Source organism: Garra rufa, chromosome 13, assembly GCF_049309525.1.
Source record: "Garra rufa chromosome 13, GarRuf1.0, whole genome shotgun sequence".
NCBI lineage: Eukaryota > Metazoa > Chordata > Actinopteri > Cypriniformes > Cyprinidae > Garra > Garra rufa.
Genome location: NC_133373.1, coordinates 45,150,098 through 45,174,167, shown reverse-complemented (window position 1 = coordinate 45,174,167; position 24,070 = coordinate 45,150,098). Strand labels below are relative to the sequence as shown.

The window sequence follows — 24,070 nt, the reverse complement described above, 5'->3', positions numbered from 1 at the left end:
GAATGCTAGAAAATCTGGAACATTAATTACAAATACTGAACAAACGCTGATCTTACTTTGTCTGTAACAGGCTCTGCTTTTGACTTCGGCCCTTTCAGACTCAAGGTTGGCAGCTTCAGAGATTTACGATTCGATGAGGATGATCTTAATGCAAAAAAATGTAATGTTTGGAATTAAAAAAAGAAAGAACAAAAAAAGGACAGAAAAAGAAAGAAAAAAAAAAGAATCAAAAGATAATGTAAGAATGAATGAAAAAAGAAACAATATAACAATAGAAAGAAAGAAAGAAAACGAACAAACAAAAGAAAGAATGAACAAAAGAAAAGAAAGAAAAAGAAAGAAAAGGAACAAACAAAAAGATAACGTAAGAAAGAAAGAAAATGCAAGAAAGAAAAGATAATGGAAGAACAAAAAAAATAATGGAAAGAATGAAAAACAAACAGAACAAAATGGAATAAAAACAGAACCAAAAAAAACTACAAAAAAGGAGAAAGAGATTTGGAAAGAATGAAAAAAGGACAGAAAAAGAAAGAAAAAAAAAAGAATCAAAAGATAATGTAAGAATGAATGAAAAAAGAAACAAAATATAACAGACAGAAAGAAAGAAAGAAAGAAAACAAACAAACAAAAGAAAGAATGAACAAAAGAAATGAAAGAAAAGGAACAAACAATAAGATAACGTAAGAAAGAAAGAAAAAAATGCAAGAAAAGATAATGTAACAACAAAAAATAATGAAAAGAATGAAAAACAAACAGAACAAAATGGAATAAAAACAGAACAAAAAAAGGACAGAAAAAGAAAAAAAAGAATCAAAAGATAATGTAAGAATGAATGAAAAAGAAAATGAAAATAACAATAGAAAGAAAGAAAACGAACAAACAAAAAAGAATGAACAAAAAAAATGAAAGAAAAAGAAAATGAACAAACAAAAAGATAACGTAAGAAAGAAGGAAAAAAATGCAAGAAAGAAAAGATAATGGAAGAACAAAAAAAAATTATAGAAAGAATGAAAAACAAACAGAACAAAATGGAATAAAAACAGAACAAAAAAACTTACAAAAAAGGAGAAAGGGATTTGGAAAGAAAGAATGAAAAAAGGACAGAAAAAGAAAGAAAAAAGAATCAAAAGATAATGTAAGAATGAATGAAAAAAGAAAAAGAAAATATAACAATAGAAAGAAAGAAAGAAAACAAACAAAAGAAAGAATGAACAAAAGAAATGAAAGAAAAAGAAAGAAAGAAAAGGAACAAACAAATTATGGAAAGAATGAAAAACAAACAGGAAAAAAATGGAATAAAAACAGAACAAAAAAATGACAGAAAAAGAAAAAAGAAACAAAAGATAATGTAAGAATGAATGAAAAAAGAAAAAGAAAATATAACAATAGAAAGAAAGAAAGAAAATGAACAAACAAAAGAAAGAATGAACAAAAGAAATGAAAGAAAAATGGAAAGAATAAAACAAACAGAACAAAATGGAATAAAAACAGAACAAAAAAAACTTACAAAAAAGGAGAAAGGGATTTGAAAAGAAAGAATGAAAAAAAGACAGAAAAAGAAAGAAAAAGAACAAACCAAAGATAATGTAAGAATGAATGAATGAAAAAAGAAAAACAACATAACAAAAAAAGAAAGAAGAGGAAATAAGAATGAACAAAAAAGAAAAAAGAAAGAAAGAAAAGGAACGAACAAAATATAACGTAACAAAGAAAGAAAGAAAGAAACGAACAAAAAGATAACGTATGAAAGAAATGTATTCTACATGCATTTTGTTTTGTTTATTTCTGGATGTATATTATATGTATTTTTGTTTTGTTTTTATTCTGCTATATACACAATGCTGTGACAATATGTGCCCACGTATGTCATGCCAATAAAGTAATATGAACTGAACTGAATGAACAAAAGATAAGAGAGAAGGACAAGAAAAGGAAAGAAAAAAGAAAAGAAAGAAAGGAGGAAAAATAAAAATAACAAATGAAAGAAGAATAAAGAATGTGCAAAACAGAACAAACAAAAGGAGAGAAAGAAAGAAAGAAAACTAATGAGATGACAAAAACTAAAAAAAAAAAAAAAAAAAACACGAGGACAAAAGTAGAACCAGAACAAATGAAAGAGAATAAAAGAACTAATAGAAAGAAAGAAAAAAGAAAAAGAATGAATAAAAGAAAGAGAACTAAACAAAGAAAGAACAAAAGAGAACATGTGAAAGAAAAAGAACGAAAAGAAAAAAAAGAACAAATGAGTGTTTGTTACGTTTTATTGGTGAGTGTATTCTCATCAAACACGGTGAAGGGTTTTGCTGTGTCTGTTTTCTGCAGTTTGCTGTCACTTCCACCTGAAACATCATCACAAGCAGGTTTTATTTCATTAAAGTGCAAAACTACTCACTTTCAATATTAGCGGCTGACGTCAATTCTGCAGAAAATGCATATTAAAGACGCAACTCACTTTGATTCATGTCGTCCTCTCGCCTCACTGAGCTTTTACTAAACCACACGAGGAGAGAAAAAAAACATGCAAAACAAAAAGTGAACAATTTAAATGCAAACAGCTCAAACTAGCCCAAGACCAGCACTGTCTACAAAAGAACTGACCTGCTAACCACACCACTTTCCTCCGGCTCGCTGTAAACGGTGAACGGAGCTGATTTCACCACAGCAGATTCACATGAACTTGAAGATTTCTGGAAGGAAGAACTGGCCTCCTCATGAACAGTCTAGACAAATGAAGAAAATCATGGTTAAAACAAAAACCTGATGACAATATTTGATCCTGGCTGTGTGTAAATATGCATTTAAGATGTTCTGTCATCATTTAGTCACTCATGTCTCTTCAAAGAAATGCCTGCTTCCAAACCTCAGATTTGGAGCATAATGGTTGACATACCTGCTGTTTTTCAGCTGGGCCGTTTCTCTGCTGAATGAGTCTCTGTTTCTGCTCAATCTGAAGCTGCAAGTCCTGCTTGAGTCTGTTTAGATGTGAGGCCTTTTCTGTACATTCACACAAAGTCGTGAAAAACTAATTCAATAGCTGATTAGTATTATTAATTAACATAACAACCATAAAAAAGTTACTTGAAATAAAATAAAATGTTAAATAAAATAAGTTTTTACATTTTACTTTTCAATTTTTGATATTTTATTACAGCCAGCAAAAGATTTCTCACTTCCATTTAGTTTAGTTTGATATATATACCTAAAACTGAAATAAAAATTAATAAACTATATATTGCATATTTAAAAAAGATAAAGAAAGAAAGAAAGAAAGAGAACAAACAAAAGAGGGGGAAAATGAAACAAAGAAAGGGAGAAAGCATAAGAACAAATGAAAGAAAGAAAACAAAAGAAAGAACAAAAAGAACAAAGAAAGAAAGAACAAACTAAAGATAATGTAGGAATGAAAAAAGCTAACATAAAAAGAATGAATAAAATCAATAAAATAAAGAAATAGAAAATAAATTTTAGGATTTTTTAAATAAATTTAAAAAATAAAACAAATTGTAAAAAAGATAAAAGAAAAAAAAAAAAGAAAAGGAATGAAGGAAAAAGAAAGTAAAGAAAAACAAAAAACTAAATTACCAAAAAAAAAAAACGAAAGAAGAACAAAACAAAAAAAGAAAGAAAGAAAGAAACAAAAGAACAAAAAAAGATAGCGCAAGAAAGAATGAATAAAATAAACTTTTTAAATTTGTAATTTAAATTTTTTATTACTTTATTTCAGCTAACAAAACATTTCAATAACTAATAAAAAAAATACAGAAACAAATTACAAACTAAAGTATATGATGATACTACAATAACAGCAGGCTGAGCAAATACCCAATTTATGTCTTTACCCATTTAACCAAAAAATTTGCAAAATAAGACCAAGACAGTGTTATTTCAGTACAAGAGAGACACTAATATAGTTTTTTTTAAATTCATTTAGAAATTGAATTAGTTTTTAATTTTATTCATTTTTTTAATTTGTTTTTCAAATATGTCTATATATTTTTTAATTAATTTCAGTTTCCAGTTTCAGAAATAAATGATATTTATATAATAATAATTTAATATAATAATATTTTTATAGTTTCAAAATAAATGACAATTAGTGATATATTTTTTCTAATTTGTGAAAAAAATTATTTTATTTTTTATTTCAGTTAAAATTTCTTTTGAGCGACAATTTTTGGATGTTTTCAACTGATTTCCTATTGAACTGTCAGCAACTGCAAGGTGCAGATTGCAAATAATTAGATTCAGATCAGAACTTTGAAGCATTGAACACAAATCTTTGGTTTTAGTCAACTATAATAACCTTGGACTAAGACCATGGGTTTAGTCCAGGCTAAACCTATTTGGTACTTCAGCAATCTAATTCCACACATTTGATTGAGGCAAATATCCAAACAGACCCAAATCTATGCCACGTTAGAAAGTGCTCTATAAAACATAGACGATATCTGGACGTACCGCTCAAAGCTTTGTAGTAGCGCTGCGCTCGGAGCTCTTCTAAGCTGAACTCTGCGTTTCCCTGATACACCAGATCTTTACAGTACATGATCTGAACGTTACCATCCTCCTGAGACTGGATCCTCTGGGACGGGGCCGCAATCTCCAGCGGGACGCCCGGAGCACTTTGGTGGAAAGACAAAATGATTACAAAACAGAAGGTTAGAGTTCAAATTAAATAGTCTTGCTTGGACCATTAACATAATACGTATACTATAATATCAATACACTTATGTTTGGTTTAGACGAGTTTGAATTATACAAATGTACAGTTAAGATGACTCTTTAAAAGGCAATAAAAGCGTTATTCATGAGCTTTAGAAATCATTTCTTACCTCCAAATGTGAGGCGACAGTTCATCCATCTTCAAGGATTTTGATTTTTCAATCCCTAAAGCCATCCTTAACGATGTTCTCTGTGATTTAGTCCAAGGGTGAAGAATTTAGTAGTGACAAATCCAGCCACACTGTAAAAAATGACAGTGAATTTAACGGTAAAAAACTGTAAAAATGCTACGGTAAAAACCTGTGAAATGGTTAACGGTAAGTTCCCCTTCTATATACGGTGAAAAACTGTGTTGGACATTGCATTTAATTTTACGGTAGTATACCGTTTTTGGAAGTGAAAAAGAAACGTAAAATTTACAGTGAATAACCGTAAATTGACATTCCCAGAATTCCCTGTATTTCATTTTTTTATTTGATGTTTTTTTTTGTCGTTGAAATAACTTCCTCTTAATTTCTTGGCGGTTTTGTACATTAGTGTTTTATGTTACATCTAATGTTGTTAAATTAATGTTTTTTGAATTATTTTTGACCCTGGACCACAAAACCAGTCATTTTTACAAAACTGAGATGTATACATCATATGAAAGCTCAATAAATAAGCTTTCTATTGATGTAAGGTTTGTTAGGATAGGACAATATTTGGCCGAGATGCATCTATTTGAAGATCTGGAATCTGAGGGTGCAAATAAATCAAAATACTGAGAAAATCACCTTTAAAGTTGTCCACATTAAGTTCTTAATGCATATTACTATCAAAAATTACATTTTGATATGTTTACAGTAGGAATTTCACAAAAAATCTTCATGGAACATGATCTTTACTTAATTTCCTAATGATTTTTGGCATAAAAGAAAAATCTATAATTTTGACCCATACTATGTATTTTTGGCTTTTGCTACAAATATACCCCAGCGACTTAAGACTGGTTTTGTGGTCCAGGGTCACATTTCAGTTTTATGTGCGTTACCATGATGGTGTTTAGTGTTTGTGTGAATGACACTGTGCACCTTCTATATATGTTGTCATTTAAAACCTCCGTGCGATGGGCTTTGATTCATCATGTGATGTTGTCATCATCACCTGCTTTTGGTGGTTATCATTGCATTACAAAGGTACAAAACAGATTTCAGTTCTTCAAAAAGTTGGTACATTACCATTATATGAGTTACAGTTTTTAGTATGAAATTACAGTATTTACCTGTAAATTTAAACGAAAACCTTAAAATGTAAAACATTGCTACCGTATTTTTTACGGTAAAATTCTGGCAACCACAGCTGCCATTTTTTTTACCGTAAATTTTCCTTTTTTTTTTTTTACACTGCACTACTAAATCAAAATTGTAACTTTGTTGTTCTGCTGTTGTGTTCATCTTCTCCCACTTGCTCTTTTTACATAGACTAATACAATCAGATAAATCAATTTCTCAAATATTTCTTAAAATATATACTGATAAATGTAAAAATTGACTTCAATTATATGAAACGACTGAATGCTTTTAACTGACTTCCTATTGAACTGTCAACAACTGAACTGCAGTGCTCAAACCATTTCAAATATAGGGAATTAAGCTACAAACTCCATCATAAATGCACAATGTTTCCATCTAACATGTATTTTTAACTGCAGATCGTCGTATTAAAAATAATCAGTTAACTTCCAGAACGAAAATGTACAGATAATTTACTCACGCCTTTGTCATCCAAGTTCATGATGCCTTTCTTTCTTCAGTCATTTTAGGAATGTTTTTTTTAATATAGTGGACGTCAATGGTGCCCACAAGTTTGAACTTCCAAAATGCATTTTAAATGCTGCTTCAGATGGCTCTAAATGATCCCAGCCGAGACAGAAAGGTCTTATCTAGCGAATATACTTTTTAATCTCAAATGCTCATCTTGTCTAGTCTTTGCGATGCGCATGCGTAGTCAGTGTAATCCGGGTCAATACAGTTAGGGTATGTCGGAAAACTCCCATCTCGTTTTCCTTTTCAACTTCAAAATCATCCTACATTGCAGTTTTAGCTTTTTTTTTTTTCCGTAAAGGGCATTTGATCTTGTTTGCATGTTCACTTTGTAAACACTGGGTCGGTACTTCTGCAGAGATGTAGGACCATTTTGAAGTTGGGGAAAAAAATAAGATGGGAGTTTTTCGACATACCCTAACCGCCTTGAACCGGAAAAAAAGTGCACTCAGACATAGACAAGACAAGTGTTTGAGGTTAAAAAGAATATAAATTTGTTTTGTATAAGATTGTTTGGCTAGATAAGACCCTTCTTCCTCGGCTGGGATCGTTTAGAGTCCTTTGAAGCAGCATTTAAACTGTATTTTGGAAGTTCAAACCATTGAAGTCCACTATATGGAGAGAAATCCTAAAATGTTTTCCCTCAAGAAACAATTTCTTACCAACTGAAGAAAGAAAGACATGAACATCTTGTTCTGGAAATGAACTAATCCTTTAATGCAGTGTTTCACCAGTTCTCTTACTGAATATGTTCCTATATTTGTGTTATCTTTGCAATGGAAATATGGGTGCTTTATTTGTAAACATCATATGGTTTTTGCTTATTTCAGTTAATGTCATAAAAACAGCGAGCTAAGGCAGTATCGTCAATCATTTGATTTGGATCTGAACTTTGGAGCGGGTTCGTGAATCACTTGATTCAGATCTTCGGAGCACGGATCACAAATAATTTGATTCAGATTGAAACTTTGAAGCATAGAATGCAAATGATTTAAATCAGATCAGAACTTCAAAGCGTGGATCGCAAACCATTTGATGCCGATTGGAACTTTGAAGAGTGGATTGCAAACACTGATCTGTATAATGTTCTCTATTATAGATCAGTGATTGCGAATCATTTGAATCAGATTGGGACTTTTGGAGTGGGTTAGAGTGGGTTCTTTTATTGAAGACAGTAGGCCTACAGTTGTAAAAACAAAAAGGACATGAATACAAATCGCCTAATTAACCGGTTTTACTACAAATAAAAAGTGTAGTTTACTATAATACATTTTTTTACAACCACAGTTTTACTAAAAATACCATGGTTAGTGAAGCAAAACCATGGTTAATTTGTGGTTAACTTGGTTTAATGGTCGAAATTATGTTTTTTGCTTTTGTTTTTATTTTGAGTAAAACCATATCAAGGGATGTGTTACCAGGGTAACAACAACAAAAAAGTAATAAACTGACAACTTCATATGAAAACACAAAATGAATGTAAAAATGCAGTATTTGGTATTAACAGAGCTTTGGATGGTTTCCGTGTAATTGTCTCTAGATCACCTTTGAATAAACAAAAGATAAGTTTAAATCCTAATTTTTGTAATGTAAGCAAATTTTAGCTAGCAGTAAACACAAATTAAGATATATTCTCTTTTAAGTAGTCAAACAATCCAAAGAAAACATTGGATGAACATTAAAAAATGTCTTCGTAGTTCATTGGCAAACAATTGACCTTCATCAGAAGAGTGACAAAAACAAAAACTCACTTCAGTATCTGACTTGTATTATAATTACGCTTTTTGTGAAACTTGGATTAAAACAATTAATCATATTTAATGAGAGAACTATTGTTATGATTTTCAAGGGTGCAGAATTTAACAGGGACGCTGTGATATGTCCCTCCCTAGCAATAATTTTGTCTGCAGTTATGTCTCCAACAATAAAACCCACGCCCTTGATTTATTCAATATAACGTGATCGTTTGCTTGGGATTTTGTCTGTACTTAAAATACTAGAAATAACGCGAGCAGCATAGGTTAATACTCCACAGCTAACGTTTCAGTTGCTAGCGAATCATTTTCAAACCATCAAAACATTATATTTGCGCGTGATATACATGTATACGTTGTAAAAAATCACGACTATACCTGCGAATGTCATAAAATATTCCTGTTCGTCGCAGTTCGCTTGAATAATAGGTTATTTCCGAAACGCTGTTAGCTGACAGCTGTGTTGCTGCAGTTCGAGGTTTAATTTCAAATGTGACCACGTGACTATGACGTACGAACTGACGTTCCTCGGTACGTCATATGGTAATTTTACAGTCTATGATGGTAACGTTACTCCCATTATGTACTTTTTTTGGCATTTATATTTTTGTTGTGTGATTTCTTAGATTTAAATTAAATATTTATTCAAAAGAAATCAAACATAGTTATGTTTGAATGGACTTGATAAAAGATAACCAAGGGACAATAACCACGGATAATTAAGGTGCATAGCCTTACATGAAATAGCATGGTATGGCTTAAAATTATTTTTCTATTTCATAAATTATTTAGAAACAATGACCGTGTTCAGAAAAGATCTAAAAGTATGAAGACAACTCTTATATTTTTGTATTTTCTAAGTAAGCTTTGTACTGCCTCCTATTGGTTTTTTGTGAAATCATAACTTAAATCACTTATGATTTCTTAACGATTTTACGCTAAACGTTTCTTTATGTGCAACAAAAGTACGGCACAGAAATAAAACATTGGACAATTCGGTCATCTTAAATAGTAATAATAATAATCATAATAATAAATTTTGTATTACGTCATAAATATTTAAATATTTAAACGCATAACCGTTGCAAAAACCGTTGGACGCTCTGTTCCTGTGCTCCTTCTGGTGAGGAGAATTTTGTTCTTGAATAAGAAAACCTGTTTAATAATGTCTAATAATACTACAATAACAAATTTTAAACAGCCAAAATACTGAAAAATATTTTTTCTGTTCACACTTATCTGGATGGTTTTAATCACCTGCATTTAACCCTCATGTTGTGTTGTAGTCGTTTTGACCTGGAAAGGATTGCTTTCTTCGAAAATGTTAGTTGATATTATCTCACTGGACTTAGACATTTTAAATAACTAGTTAACTGTGTGTAAGTAAACAATGAACAACACAAAATACAAAACATATTCAAAAATTTAATGTACATTTTTTCAATGAAGCAGACCAAGAGCTGAGTATAGTATGTCAAGTAACAGGGTCCATTTATTGTTAATTGGGACTAGCAATATTTCAGGGCTTTAAATCACTTACTTCACAACAAATATGCTTACATCATTGTGCTTGAGAATGACTTTTAACATTTTTCTGGCTCTGCTCCTCTGATTATAAGGGAAACTCTTGTTCTTTTCAACAATAATTTACACTAATTTGTGGTAAACTGGAATTATAGTCAATTCACCCTGATACTCCAGAAGCATAGATGGAGAAGTGAAATTGTAAGAGCACCCTAACACAGACATTGTATTAGATTTTTCACCAACTTGCACAGATATTGCTGTGCTTGAATTGAACCAGCGAGTGAAAGCCTCTGATTTGACAATGTGTCCGTTTGGTGAAAAATTGCTTGCTGTAATTCTTACATTGCCATCTCCAAAACGTGGCTGAGCCAAGAACATATCTATAGCAGCCATGAGGGTACTCAGGGGAGCAAGATCCGTTTTACCACGAGCAGTGTGGTTAATCGCAATCTCAAAATCCCCACCATTATCACTATACGTATAGTTTGAATCAATTTCTAGCAAAGAATACATACGCTCAAGATCTCCCTCCAAGGTCAGCCGATCATTAACGTCAAACCACAACTTGGAATATCTAAAACCAAAGCATCCGTTTCCAGTGGTCTTTAGATTGGATTTCAGACCATTAATTTTCATAGAGATGTTAGCTTCATTATCTAGTGTTCCCTTAATTGTGACACCATCAGGGGATGTAGAATCGGAGGTGATTTGGCTTACAGACTCAACGGTGAGATGGGAAAGAGTTACATCCAGCTTCAAGGTATTCTTAGCATCTCCATGTCCGGCAGCTTCTGAGTCCGGTTGATCGAAGGAGTACTCAATCTTTAAGTTTGATTCTGCCTTTGGCTGGGCCTTGGTGTCAGCAGAAAGTTGATGAGTGGCGTTTACGGCGAAGCTTGTCATATGAATCTTTGCAACTGTGTCTACAGACAATACAGCCTCAAAGTTGTCTTCCAAAGTCAAAGTGCTGTCATGATTACCTTCAATGTGGAAATTCTCCAAAAACAATGAGGAGGCCAGTTTCAGTCCACTTTTTGTGGTCAGGTTAGTGGATCCATTAAGCTTGGAATTTAATTCCTGAAACACAGAGGCAGTTTTGGCACTAATACGCATCAAGTAATCCTTCGGATAAATCCCTGCATTAGTGCTGATATTGAGAATAGAAGACTCAAAATACACCTCAGAGACCAGGTTGCCTAATAAAGAAGGCAACCCACTCTTCTGGTAGACAAGTTGTGCATCTAGGTAAATGAGTTGGTCATTTGTGGTCAAGTCATACCACAGGCCGGCATTATCATTCAGGTTCAGCTCGTTTATTCTAAAAATGGCTGGCACAAACATTTCTGCAGCAGTTAAGAACTCAAAGCTGGCCACGCTATTCACAACAGCGTAAATACCCATATCTGCTACTTTATTGTTGGCTGTGAAGTTATGGCTGTAGTTGTAATGGTTGAAAGATGCAAATGCCACAGAACTGATTTCATGTACATTAGGGTCGAAGATAACAGTGTAGTCATTTTGGAGATCAACCGTGGTTAACAAAGACTTGATCTTGGCATTACCCTTGTTGTGAAAGCCAATATAAACTGACCAAGGACAAGTCACAATGTTTGCAGCATTGGCAAGGATGCCACTGACAGGTCCAACAAGCTCAGTGTCATGGGCTAACTTAATGTCCATACTCATGTCGCCCAAACAAGCCTTTCCAGAAGCCACCAGCAAGCTGTTGTTGATAAACGGTGACTGCGTTTCAACACTTGCATTGAATTCAAGGTGGCTTAGAGCGACTGCGTCAGCGTTCGCCTTCATCTTCATCTGCAGAAATGCACCATCAGTGCGGCCAGTAAAAGTCAGCTTGGCGGTGCTAAGGCCCATGTTAAAATGCAGGTCACTCATGTGGGTGGCTTCCTCAGAGAAGTCACCAACAGTAAATTTGCCAGCTCCTTCATTTTCAACTGTCAAGGTGATTGCAGGACTATCGTGGAAAGCTGTAGCCTTCTGAATCAGGGTGACTTCACCAGTCAGAGACTGTGAGGGAATGTTCACCTGGTGCTTGTATGATGTTTCAAGAGAGAAAGATGAGGAATTAGCATTGGCAGATCTATTCAGGGTCAATGACGCCTGTTGATCTGAAGTCAAATAAATGTGTGTTAACTTGAGAGTTTCAGACACGATTACAGGACTCATCTCAGGCATAGATATCTGAGTAGTGGAATCTACATTGTAATTCAGAATGTTATGTTTTGGAGAGGTTCCTTTAAAGTTAACAAAAGCCATGAACACAGGGTGTCTCTCTGAGGTGTTCTTGAACTCCGCTGTGGTTCTGACGTTGTATACAGGGCTGCTAAATCTGACCTCACTGTGCAGCTTTCTGAAAGTTGGCACAGTAGGAATCTGAAAAGGACTGGCAAGCTTGTTCGCAGCATTGGCAGGAGGGAAGATCTCATTCAGCTTTGTATAACTTTGGCTGCTGATTGAGCTAAGAAATACTTTTACATCCTCAGTAATAGAAAATATCAAAGAACTTAAGTGCTTCGGTAGTTCCTTCAAATGATCCAATGCCTCCGCCAAACAGTTGCCTGTAACACTCACTAGTTTTGTAAATGCACCAATTCGAGAGGCTGCCAGATTTTCCAGCTTTAACGCATACTCCTGGGATCGAGCTATCAAGGCATGTTTCAGCTGCACCACTCTTCTCTCAAAGTTCGGGTTAGTGACAAAGTCTCTAACAATCTGAGATAAGTTTTGAATTTTGGAGGCAATCCCTTCTCTGTTGATGTAATTCCTCAAGGTGTCAACCATGTTAACAAATGTCATTCTGATGTGGTCAGGAACTAGAAGCAAACCATCAACGAAAGGCAAGCTAACCGAATGTCTTGCACTGCTTTTATCATACTTTAGGAAGCCAGAGACCGCAAAGTCCTGGTAAGCCATATTGGCAGTGTTGAACAAATTGGTGTGCACCTTTCCGGATCCTTTCAGCCCAAGGCGTGCTGGAGTATTGTAACTACTGATTTCCTGATTGATAGCATGGTCATTCACAATAGTTTTAACAGTTATTTTAATCTTTTGTTCAGATGGGATCAGCAGAGTGTCAGACTTGCTCTCAAAATCTGATTTGATGTAGACTCTGTCTACGTCAATGAGGGTTGAGCTCTCAAATTCATGAGAGTGAGAAATGGATTGTGGTTCTACTTTCATTAGAACTTTTGCATTAAACTGACAATTACTGTGTCCATAGAGGTATATGTCATTTTTGCCATTAGCAGAGGCATCGAAATTGAAACTGAATGGAGTAGTTGTACCATAAGTGTTGGTTTCAACATTAAACACCTCAGAGTTGAAACGTACATGATTCTTGATTCTACCAGAAAGTTTAGCAATCTCCAGTTCAGTGTTGTGATTAATGTGTGTTCCCATGATATTTCCAATTGTTTTGCACTGAGCAGTGCCACTTAGATTTTTGTAGTTGATCTCAAAGGTTTGCCTAAGATCTTCCATAGTGAAGGCGCTTTGCAGTGAGGTTGTGCCACTGGTGCTTAGGCCATCTTTATTGAGATTCATATTGGCTTTGTGGGCAGCTGTGTGTCCCATGAGCTTAGCGGAGGCATCATTGTGAATAGCTATACCATTGATGTCCAATACTCCTGTCAGCAGGGAGTGCATACGTTCTTCAGAAATGTCAGTAGAGGTCTCAATCCTAATTCTGACCGCTTCAGCGCCAGCTCTGGTCTCAGCCATGTTTAGAATCTTCAGGCCAAATGACTCTGCTTTTGTATGAGAATTTAGAACAAGCTGGAATTCCTTGAACGTGATATTAGCAATGTTTGTTAGATGGTCGTCAAATGCTCCAGTGTTGGATAGAATTGTCAGTTCTCCATTGGCAATGGCTAAAGCAAAGGAGTTTCGAGCCTTAAGTAGTGTTGAGTCTACTTTCAATGAAGAATCAAACTTTGCCTCTGGTTTAGATGGGAGTAGAGAGACTGATTGTGTTAGGATTCCTGAACCGCTGACTGAACCAGCCTCGAAGGATCCTTCCAGTCTTCCATCTCCAGAGATCTCCTCGTCATCAACTTCAAACGTTCCATTATGCTCAAGCGAAAGTTGCACTCCAATGTGGGTAGTTACATCAAGCTTGCTTTTGGATTTCAAACTAAGTTTGTCAGCAAGCTTCACCTCCTCTTCAACACTGATGGTGGCATCAATAACCTTGTGCCGAATTACTGTTTTTACATTTGCCATGAGAGAATTACCAGGTGTGGGTTCAACAAGGGCAGACCCTGTGCAGGAAATAAAAATGAATCAATAAGAAATAATTCAAATTACGTACATGCAATCCATATTTTTTTTTTACCTTGAACCTTTAGGGATAGGAGGTCAATGGGACTTGTTCCAGTGACTTCAACTTTAGCGGAATAACATAGATCTGCAGCTCTGTTGGCAGACACAGCTGCTTCTAAGTTGTAGAAGTTGCTGCTTAGTTTTCCGGACATTTCTGCCATTTTAAGAGTCGGCACAAACAGCGACATGCTCACAGGAATAGAGAACTCTGGGAGATTAATGCTGGTAGCTTCAAATCCCAGATCGAGATGAGGTACAATCAGATTTGGTGTTGAGAGGGTCGTTGGAAAGTTTAGATCGCTACTGGATTTTCCACCCAAGGGCAATGGAAGAGTGATGGTATGGTAAGGATGGCCAAAGAGATATTTAGCAGCAAACTCTCTGTTTAAAAACATGTCGGTAAATTTTCACCACAGTTTAACCCTTGTGTATTATGTGCAGAAAGTTCACCATACTGTGGACATTGACTCACCCATTCAGGAAGAGTCTTTCTGGAAGAGCAAACACGGGCATGGCAGGAACTCCCAAAATCTGCAAATTGGAATATCAATGTACATTTGTTTCTCTTTTTTTTCATTAAAAATATCTCCTTTATCAAAGCTAATGAAAAAATTAAAAGAGGTTCATTTTCTTACCGCAAATGACTTTGCCAGAATATCACGGATGGTTTTAGTACCAGCGATGTTGGGAATGATTCTTTGAATCTCCGAATTGACATAAGACTTAAATACAGCCTCAATCTTTTCATTCTCTGAGATTGAAGAGATATTTGATAGGCTCAATAATTTGCTTAAATCATATCACAGAAATAATATTTGGACACATACCACATATCAGGATGAGGGTTTGAACAGAAGTAGTCTCTGGGAGTTTTAGGTCACTCTCAAGTTCCAATGTCAACTTTTCTTCATGCTTTAGTTTTGCAGAAACTTTAGAATAAAGCTGAAAAGGGGCAATGAGCAACTCTGATGAAGCAGTGTGCTGCTTTCTGTTCAACAACACTGTACTTGTGGCCTCAAAGGGCGTACCTGTTAGGAATCAAATGAAAACTGACAGTTATTTTAAATGCAGATTTTCTCTTCCCAGCAACATTATTTTGTTAAGCTGTCTTGTACCTTCAGCCTTTACACTAAATGTGATTTTGTCTGCCTCATCCTCATAGAAATAGTTGATGGTGGCAGTATACTCCGTGACCTCAACCGTTGAGTTGAGCGTAATGATAAATCTAAACACAGATGCAGGTGGATGAAAAGTATTGTCCTGGGAATAATACGATTTAAAAATCAGTATACATATGGTTTGCCATTACTTGGTATCACTGTTGAGAGGAAAAAAAGGGGCGGCATCATCAGGATAGTCAAGGACTATACAGTACTTCCATCCAGGGAAAGTAGGAGCACATGCTCCTGCATGAATATACTTTACATTAGCATTAATGGGCAAATTCTTGGCACCAACAACAGACACCAGAGTGCTGCTGTATATTGGGGAACAAAAACAATTTTAATGTATTTTTTAATGTTAGTTTTAATGTTAGTTCAAGTCAAGATGTCTTACGTCACATTGATGAGCTCAATTGGCTCACTAGGAGCTGGAATGGAAAGCTTGAGCTGGTTGTTGGTCACCAAAAGCTTCGCTCTGAAGCCACTCTTGTGATAGATGTTAGTGTGCATCTCCAGACCAGAGAGAACATAGTCTGGGAAGTGAGTCCCAAACTCAGTCACAAACTCAATGCCAGCAGACAGCGTGAATGCAAATTCTTTCTGTGGTGAAGTCATATTAATAAAATTTAGGATAACAGCATAAATGAAAGATAAATACTAGGGCTGGGCGATAAATCGAAAGCGATTGTAAGGCGCGTTTAGTGAATGAAGCCGGTACTTTGATTATTAGTAAATCTCCATCACGTGCGTTCAGCTGCGTTCAGCTGGAGTGTTCAGAGGCGTAAATCACTGACAAGCTACGCCAAATCGCGCTAAAAATCGCATTCGATTCGATTCGATTTTGAGCGCGATTAGGCGTAGCTTGTCAGTGATTTACGTCTCTGAACACTCCAGCTGAACGCAGCTGAACGCACGTGATGGAGATTTACTACTAATCAAAGTACCGGCTTCATTCACTAAACGCGCCTTACAATCGCTTTCGATTTATCGCCCAGCCCTAATAAATACTGATGACGAACGTGTGTTGGACTTACCAAGCCTGGATTGAAGCTCAATCCTCCTTTGATTCCAGGTGTAAAGGTGCCAGAGAGAGCAACTCTCAATGGAAAGCCAGCACCAGTGGGCAGATAGAACTCATTATCCATGAAGATGTAGTGAAGGAAAAGCTCGTTGTCGACACTCAAAAGCAGGCTTTTAGCAAACTGTTTCAAACGACAATTCAGACTTCAGACTGTTAAGTAAATGCATGCATAAATGCAACTGGTAAGGCTGTACTCACATCAGTGGGGATCATCTTAAGGAGATTGTAAATCATCTTGCCATCTTTTGCATCAAGATATCCCAGTTCAGCACCCAGGAGCTTGAGGTACACCATCGCTTCAGGTGTATCCTGGGCTTTTAAGTTCTCAATAAGCTTGTTGACATTGTGACTGATTTCTTTGACTATGTTTTGAGTAGCCTAGAGCACACAGAAATTGAGATTGGAATCCTGCTATGAAAATGTATATCCATTTGCTAATTTTACTAAATTAATACCTGTCTTTTCTTCCTATCATTCGTCATGTTTGGCAGCACGTTGTCCAAAACCTCACTGAGTTGGGCAGGCATGTTGTCAGCAGCATATAATGAGGCCTTCATGACAGTGTCTGGGAAGAATCCATCGTCACCAAAGAGGGCCTCCACGATGGGCTCAAAGCCCTTACCCTCCATGCCAATCTAAAAGCAAGACCGGAAGACATTACATTCATACCCAGCACATTAACTAAGCGCTAGACTTTGATTGTACCTCAATGAAGTCCATATCAAATCCAAAAGCATTCAAGGTCATCTCCAGCATGACCTCCCTTGGCAGTTCGTTGGGCGATTCAAAGATCATGTTTCCCTCTAAAGATCCAAGTCTGTAGTATCGAGAGAGCTCGGTGAGTTCCATGAACATTCCAATTTCATTGCCTTGAAAGGCCTCTTGAACCATCTGCCTCAAGCTATGGAGTAAAAATAGATAAATTAAATTTTCTTCAGAAAATTTGAATATTGAGTTATTTACGTTCTTGTCCATGCTTACTCCAAATTCTCTAGGGATGTAGAACTCAAGATGTTGGTGATATGAGAGATGATGAAGCTCTTGACCTGATGATTTTTCTCAACATGGACGGCTGCTGCCAACTGAGCAAGATCAGCAGGCGTAGGGTTCTTCATCAAGATTAAGTAAGCGGCAACACGCTTCTGTACAGATGCATTTCTATCCAGAACAGCATGCATGAGCACCTCACGACCCTACAAGAGGCATGAAATGATCTTTAGGCCGACCTCAGGCTAGTCAAGAGCTGTGGGCATGTAGTATTTAACAGCTCACCTCTTTGGGTACAGTAACCTTTCTGTAGACCTGGATGGCAGCCTGCTGAACTGAAGGAGAGGCGGTTTGCTGGTTGATGCATTGAATAACAGCAGAATGCAAAGCAGGGCGTGCGGCTCCTAGTGCAACCACCATATTGCCAATGACCTGATGTTTAGGGAAGATAGTGCTTAGCTGTGGAGTCTGAAGTTTAATTCATCAGCATGTAGGAATTGTGTGAACATACCCTCAGAGAAAGAAAAACGTGTTCCTGGTCATCCGTGCAATCACCAATCTGTTCAAGGGCATAATCAGCCACTGCTTGAATCTCGCTGGTGACTCCATCAGTCTCATAGAGTCTGGGAATTGAACACAAGTTCTTGGAAACATTATCTACTTTCTAAGCTGCAGAAAAACTACCAGTTGGTAAATTTCGACTAGTAGATGCTAGTTGATTTACCATAATCTAAAGACTTATACAATGACTTGTTCCGTACCTTCTCACAACATTGCTGAGAGCATAGTAGATGGGTTTGCTCGGCTTAAACTTTGCCATCGCCAACATTTCCTTCACGAGGACTCGGGAGGACTGGGATATCATTCCCATGCCATATACAGCAGCGTCAATCTCAACTGAGGACCTATCGAAAGTCCTGAACATCTGCATGATTGCACTGCTGCATTCTGGGGTGCCACATTGCAGCAAAGCCTGGTACGTCAAAGACCGAGAGATCTCCAGGGCCTCAGGAACAGCAGAGGTCAAGGTTTCAGCCTCCATCTTGCGGATCACAGCTACAAGTTTGTGGGCCAAGTGTGCTCTTTTATGTCCATCGTTGGTCTTGGAAAGGCCAAAAAGTTCCCTTAGGACAGCAAGAGCAGCATCTTTATCCTGGATTGGGCTCATGTCTACACTGTGGTCAAGATGGAGAGGTTTCTTGTTGGCCACATCTGGAGGGATAAAAGTTCTTTTTGGATCTCGTTTGACATTACAAGCAAGTTACAAACATTCAAACCAAAAAAGGTTCTCTTACTGTGGTTAAAAACTCTGTCTTTGTATTTAGCAACTCCCAAAAGATTAAAAGCCTGTTTTCCAGTATTGGTCACTCCATATCTTCCCCTGGTAATAGCCACAGAGACAAACCAAGTAATTACCATTTATGCATTTGGCAGATGCTTTTATCCATTCTGGATGTGCATGTTATCAGTTCACGCATTCCCTGGAAATCAAACCCATAAAGGAAAGCAATTTACTTCACTTACTGGTATGAGAAAGGCACAAAAACATGTCTATCGGTGCAAATTCCAGATGTCATGTGATGCTGCTCTTTGTCAAACTTATAGGTGCAGGTTTGGTTGCTTCTGATCAGCTGAGCAAGAGGATGGTGCTTTGAAAGAGAGAAAGAAAAACATCAGAGATCTCACTCCACTCGTCTCCACTGGGATTTTACACAAAACTTTGGGTATAGTTCACCCAAAAGTGAAAATTCTGTAATGAATTACTCTCTCTCCAATGTCATTCCAATCCTGCAAGACCTTTGTTCATCTTCAGAACACAAATTAAGATACTTCTGATGAAATCTGAGAGCTTTCTGACCCTCCATAAACAGCAACAATTCTTCTTTCCTCAGAATGTAAACCTTGTCTGCGCGTAGGGCTGTTGACGTATAACACGTGTGTGCCATGCTTTGTTTACATGATGCTCTCTAATATGATGCTAAAGTGACGCAGAGGAGAAGAATTGTTGAATAAAGACTTTTTTGTGCACAAAAATATTGTCGTAGCTTCATAAAATTACGGTTGAAAAACTGATGTCACATGGACTATTTTGTTGATGTTCTTGGTGCCTTTCTGAACCTTGAACGTGGAAGGACCCTTGCTGTCTTTTAGAGGGTTGTGTTCTGAAGATGAACTAAGGTCTTACGGGTTTGGAATGACATGAGGGTGAGTAATTAATGACAGAATTATCATTTTTGGGTGAACTAACTCTTTAAACCTAGATATCAGAATTCACCATGCCAGTGATGAGGGCCAAAGGGCTGGTGTGGTCCTTGATTGGTCTAAACTTGTCACATTTGGACAGGTCTCGTTTGAGGGTAATGTCTTCGCTGGTTTGCATGACGTAGTCAGTCTTACACAGACCATAGATGGTCGGCTGGAATGGAAACAGTCTCAAAGTCAGAGGTGGATTTGGCATGAGCATCTTTTTCATTTAAGAGTGAAGTTTATCTACGGACCATCTCTTTGTTCCCATCCTCATCAAGCACAGGGACAGCAAGAGCAGAGATGATTCCCCTCTTGATGTTGAGGATGTTTATAAGCTCATCCTCCTCAGGGAAAAGCTTGATGTCATTGTCTCCGTCAACAGTGAACTTCAGAGGATGTCTGAACAAAGAGAGACGAGTTTGTTGAATATGTCTGATACCACAACAAGCAACTGATAAAAGTCATTCTTGCAAATACATAATTGAATAGGACACATATATGTGTTACAGCAAAATACAAAAATACAAATTCTGTCATTAATTACTCACCCTCATGCACTGTAAACAAAATCTGTAGAAATTACAGTATTACTGGCAGCTGGTTGCCAGTAACTTACTGTAGATTTTAATTTATGCTATTTACTGGCAACAGTTTGTTCAAAGTTAATTGAACATTAAACATTAACAAGTCTTTATCTTTACAGAATAAAACTAAAATAACAGCCTCATGCAAAGCATTCTGGGAACCAAAATCTGAAGGAAAAAAACAGAAAAAGGTTGATGAAGGTTTCTGGTTCCCAGAATGCTTTGCAGTAGGTTGTTATTTTATAGTTTTATTCTGTAAAGACAAAGACTTGTTAATGTTTAATGTTCATTTAACTTTGAACAAACTGTTGCCAGTAAATAACATAAATTAAAAATCTACAGTAAGTTACTGGCAACCAGCTGCAGAACTACAGCAAATTTTTTACAGTGTGTCGTTTCCAAACCTGTAAGACCTTCGTTCTTCTTTGGTACACAAATTAAGATTTTTTTGGATGAAATCCAAGAGCTTTCTGACTCTCCATAGACAGCAAGGGTCCTTCCACGTTCAAGTCCCAGAAATATACCAAGAACATTGATAAAATAGTCCATGTGAATACAAGAATACGTTTTGTGGTAACTTTCTGGACCTTGAATGTGGAAGGACCCTTGCTGTCTGGAGAGAGCTTAATTTTTTGTTCTGAATATGAACAAAGGTTCGGAGCAACATGAGGGTGAGTAATTAATGACAGAAATACTGCAGGTAGCCTCAGGCCATGCTTGTTATAACACACACCAAGTTTAGTCTCAATTCGCCAAACCGTTGCGCGCTTTTCATAGAATTCATTTGTGCGTTATTCAAGAACAGTTTGACTAATCAACTTGAATTCCACAACTTTTTGCCAGCATGGTCTGAAGATGATCTGAGCCAATTTTGGTCAAAATCAGACAAACCATCTAGGACGAGTTCGAAAAAGTAGGTTTTAAGAACTATTAAAAATAAAATAAAACTAAACCTTACGATTTTTACATTTTGGTGTCCATTCGACTCGGCATGACCCAAGGATTCAGAGAAAAAAAGAAAAAGAGAAAAAAAAAATCCTTCTAGACCTTACAAGTTCAAAAGTTATTAGCATACAATTATTGAAATTTTGGAAAAGTGGTGGCGCTAGAGAGTTTAAGTTAGAGACTCCAAACTTGCTATAGTTAATGTAGAGACTGTTCTCTATCAGTGTGCCAAATTATACAACTTTCCCACAAGCGGTTCTATGGGCCATAGACTTTCAGAGCGGAAGAATAAGAACGCTAATGCATACAACAGGTGCCATCATAAGAATTAATAATTGAATAGCCCTAGATGGACAATATAAAGATTCTGATTGGAATAAGACATGAAGAGTTTGTGCATTTAAAGTGGCAGGCTACAAAACTTCAGTCAGTGCGTGCTTATAATAAACGGAACGTGATCATCCATTAAAGTGGATGCTAGTGTTGTTATGGCTTTTACTTCTCCATGGCTGTTTTGAAGTCCTCAGTGGCAGAAGCTGTTTCAAACACTGGGTTTCCATCTGCATCGACGCCAGTCGCTTCCCTCAGCTTGCAGTCTGTGGTGCGCAAGATGTAGCTGCACATACCAGGAACCGCAATCTCAACCTAATACGAGATTCACACGGCATCACTTACAAAACCGCAATAAGTTCAATGTTTGATGCAGGGAAATGAACTCGTGTGGTACCTTGCAGCTGGCCCCGGGGCCGTTGACTGCCTCGTTCAAAGCGTTCAAGGACTCTGTCTTATAGAAGTATTCATACTTGTTGAAGGGTTTGTATCTTTTGGCCACTAGAAGAAGCAAAGCAACTTTTTAAATACACATTATCAAGTGCATAAATATATGGGTCAAAGACATTAAGATGTCCACGTCTAAAGAAATTTACAAAGGTGACTTTATGTCCATAGAAAGCACATTAACCTGACTGATCCCAGGTTTCAAATACGTTTTTGGAGAATTAAATAATAAATAATAAATAAATATCAAAAATAAATAATGACAATAAAAAATTTGGTTGAAATAGTGTATATGTGTAATTCAGTATAATGCAATATCTATGTAAAAATTCAAACATGCTTATTCTGACTTGTACATATTAAAATATATAAAAGAATGAGGGAGCATATTACATTTTAGTGTTTTAAATGAGTAAACAATTCTTCCTGACAAATGGGCAAAACCTAGTATTTAGGGTGAAAGAAATTTGTCTTTTAATATGTCATAAATTGATTTTTGTTGTCAATATGCCTGACAAGATTGTTACACCGAATGACATCTTAATGTGTGTCTTTTTGTAAATTATGGAAAAATGAATGATATTTATTTTTTGGCTCAGAAAAATTTAAATTAAACAGAAAACATTGTAATATATATGCTTATGCTTTTATGCTTAAACCCTTCTTCGTCTTTGACCCACATGCATTTAATATTGCATTTAGATCATTACAGCTGTAATTTTGCATGTAGATTCTGCAGAATAATTTCAAGAGACATACTCAAGCATGGTGCTCCTTTGTCCTGCGCTTCTGTAATACAAAATAAATGCAGGTTATTACACTGCAATGGCATCAGCAATGCAGTGAGAAACATTACCAGAATTATAGAACAAACATAAATGTAAAAAAAAAAAAAAAATCTTTTTAGAGACTAGAAACATTTTGGGGCTTATTATGACCCATGTCTATACAAATTATGTTCCACTATTAATACAATGACCACCACTTTTGTCTTATTTTATTTTAAAGTGCATTATGCATTTCTATAATAAAGATTTAATCTGATCTAAATTTATTTTATTTATTTATTATTATTATTTTCATTGTGTGTTGTAATACTAATAATTGTGACCTTGGACCAAAAAAACAGTCATAAGGGTCAATTGATCATCTGAAAGCTGAATAAATAAGCTTTCAATTGATGTATGGTTTGTTAGAATAGGACAATATTTGATACAACGAGATACAACTATTTGAAAATCTGATGGTGCAAAAATATCTAAATCTTGAGAAAATCGCCTTTAAATTTGTCTAAATAAAGTTCTAAGCAATGCATATTATTAATTAAAAATTAAGTTTTGATATATTTACGGTACATTTACAGAATATCTTAATGATCTTTGCCATACAAGAAAAATCGATAATTCTGACCCATACAATGTATTGTTGGCTATTGCTGTTGTATTGAAAACTAATAAAAAAATACATTTATAACAAGTAAACAAAAACTGAAAAAGGTGGAATATTGGGTATCTCATTTTGTCGCTCCATAATTTAAGAAATACTTGTATACAACAAAAATGTTGTATAAAATCAAGCAAATATATGAAAAAATCCCTCTGTAAAAACCTTCAGGATATAGACAGGAATAAAAATGTAAAGTTTGGTTTAAACGTTTAAAAGAAACACTTAACAGTGTATTTTGGATGTTTTCTTTCCACTAGTCTGAAAAAACACTTTATGAAACACCAAAAAGCCCAAAATCTCAAACTTGACAGGTGCATGAAAAAGCTATTTTTGCCTGCAGTGTCTCCACTTAATTTTGATATTTTCAGAGAGTCCTTATGTCATTTTGCATCTCAAATAAATCTGTCATTTAAGACAGTTCAGATATTTGTACTGAAAAACAAGACAAAATACTGAGTATGAAAAGCACTTTTTGCAGTGCAAATATTTGCATGACATCTAAAAAAGATTTTTTTTTAAAATGAATATTAATTTGATTATCTTTGCAGCATTCACACTGAATTGAATCAACATTTGAACTAAATAGAGCTGAATAATAATACTATTGTCCATAAATATGACTTGACTAAAGACACTTACTGGACAAGGCGATGGTGCTCAAAAGCAGCAAAAGACGGAGCTTATTGTCGCCCAT

The 24,070-nt window shown here is 35.7% G+C and overlaps 1 protein-coding gene across 1 annotated transcript in view; it reads right to left on the bottom strand.

The window, feature by feature from the left end:
- Positions 1 to 24,070, bottom strand: part of LOC141348574 (apolipoprotein B-100-like) — a 62,829-nt gene extending 38,759 nt beyond the window's left edge. The window contains 31 exon segments of the mRNA XM_073852852.1: positions 57 to 144; positions 2,258 to 2,339; positions 2,453 to 2,490; positions 2,599 to 2,720; positions 2,891 to 2,994; positions 4,459 to 4,622; positions 10,080 to 14,085; positions 14,160 to 14,527; positions 14,619 to 14,685; positions 14,688 to 14,746; positions 14,792 to 14,897; positions 14,974 to 15,174; positions 15,262 to 15,371; positions 15,456 to 15,623; positions 15,704 to 15,909; positions 16,344 to 16,511; positions 16,589 to 16,768; positions 16,846 to 17,025; positions 17,096 to 17,291; positions 17,372 to 17,583; positions 17,663 to 17,809; positions 17,889 to 18,000; positions 18,139 to 18,589; positions 18,673 to 18,758; positions 18,902 to 19,026; positions 19,653 to 19,793; positions 19,876 to 20,023; positions 21,653 to 21,798; positions 21,881 to 21,984; positions 22,690 to 22,719; positions 24,016 to 24,070. Coding sequence (XP_073708953.1) covers positions 57 to 144; positions 2,258 to 2,339; positions 2,453 to 2,490; positions 2,599 to 2,720; positions 2,891 to 2,994; positions 4,459 to 4,622; positions 10,080 to 14,085; positions 14,160 to 14,527; positions 14,619 to 14,685; positions 14,688 to 14,746; positions 14,792 to 14,897; positions 14,974 to 15,174; positions 15,262 to 15,371; positions 15,456 to 15,623; positions 15,704 to 15,909; positions 16,344 to 16,511; positions 16,589 to 16,768; positions 16,846 to 17,025; positions 17,096 to 17,291; positions 17,372 to 17,583; positions 17,663 to 17,809; positions 17,889 to 18,000; positions 18,139 to 18,589; positions 18,673 to 18,758; positions 18,902 to 19,026; positions 19,653 to 19,793; positions 19,876 to 20,023; positions 21,653 to 21,798; positions 21,881 to 21,984; positions 22,690 to 22,719; positions 24,016 to 24,070 — 8,370 coding nt within the window.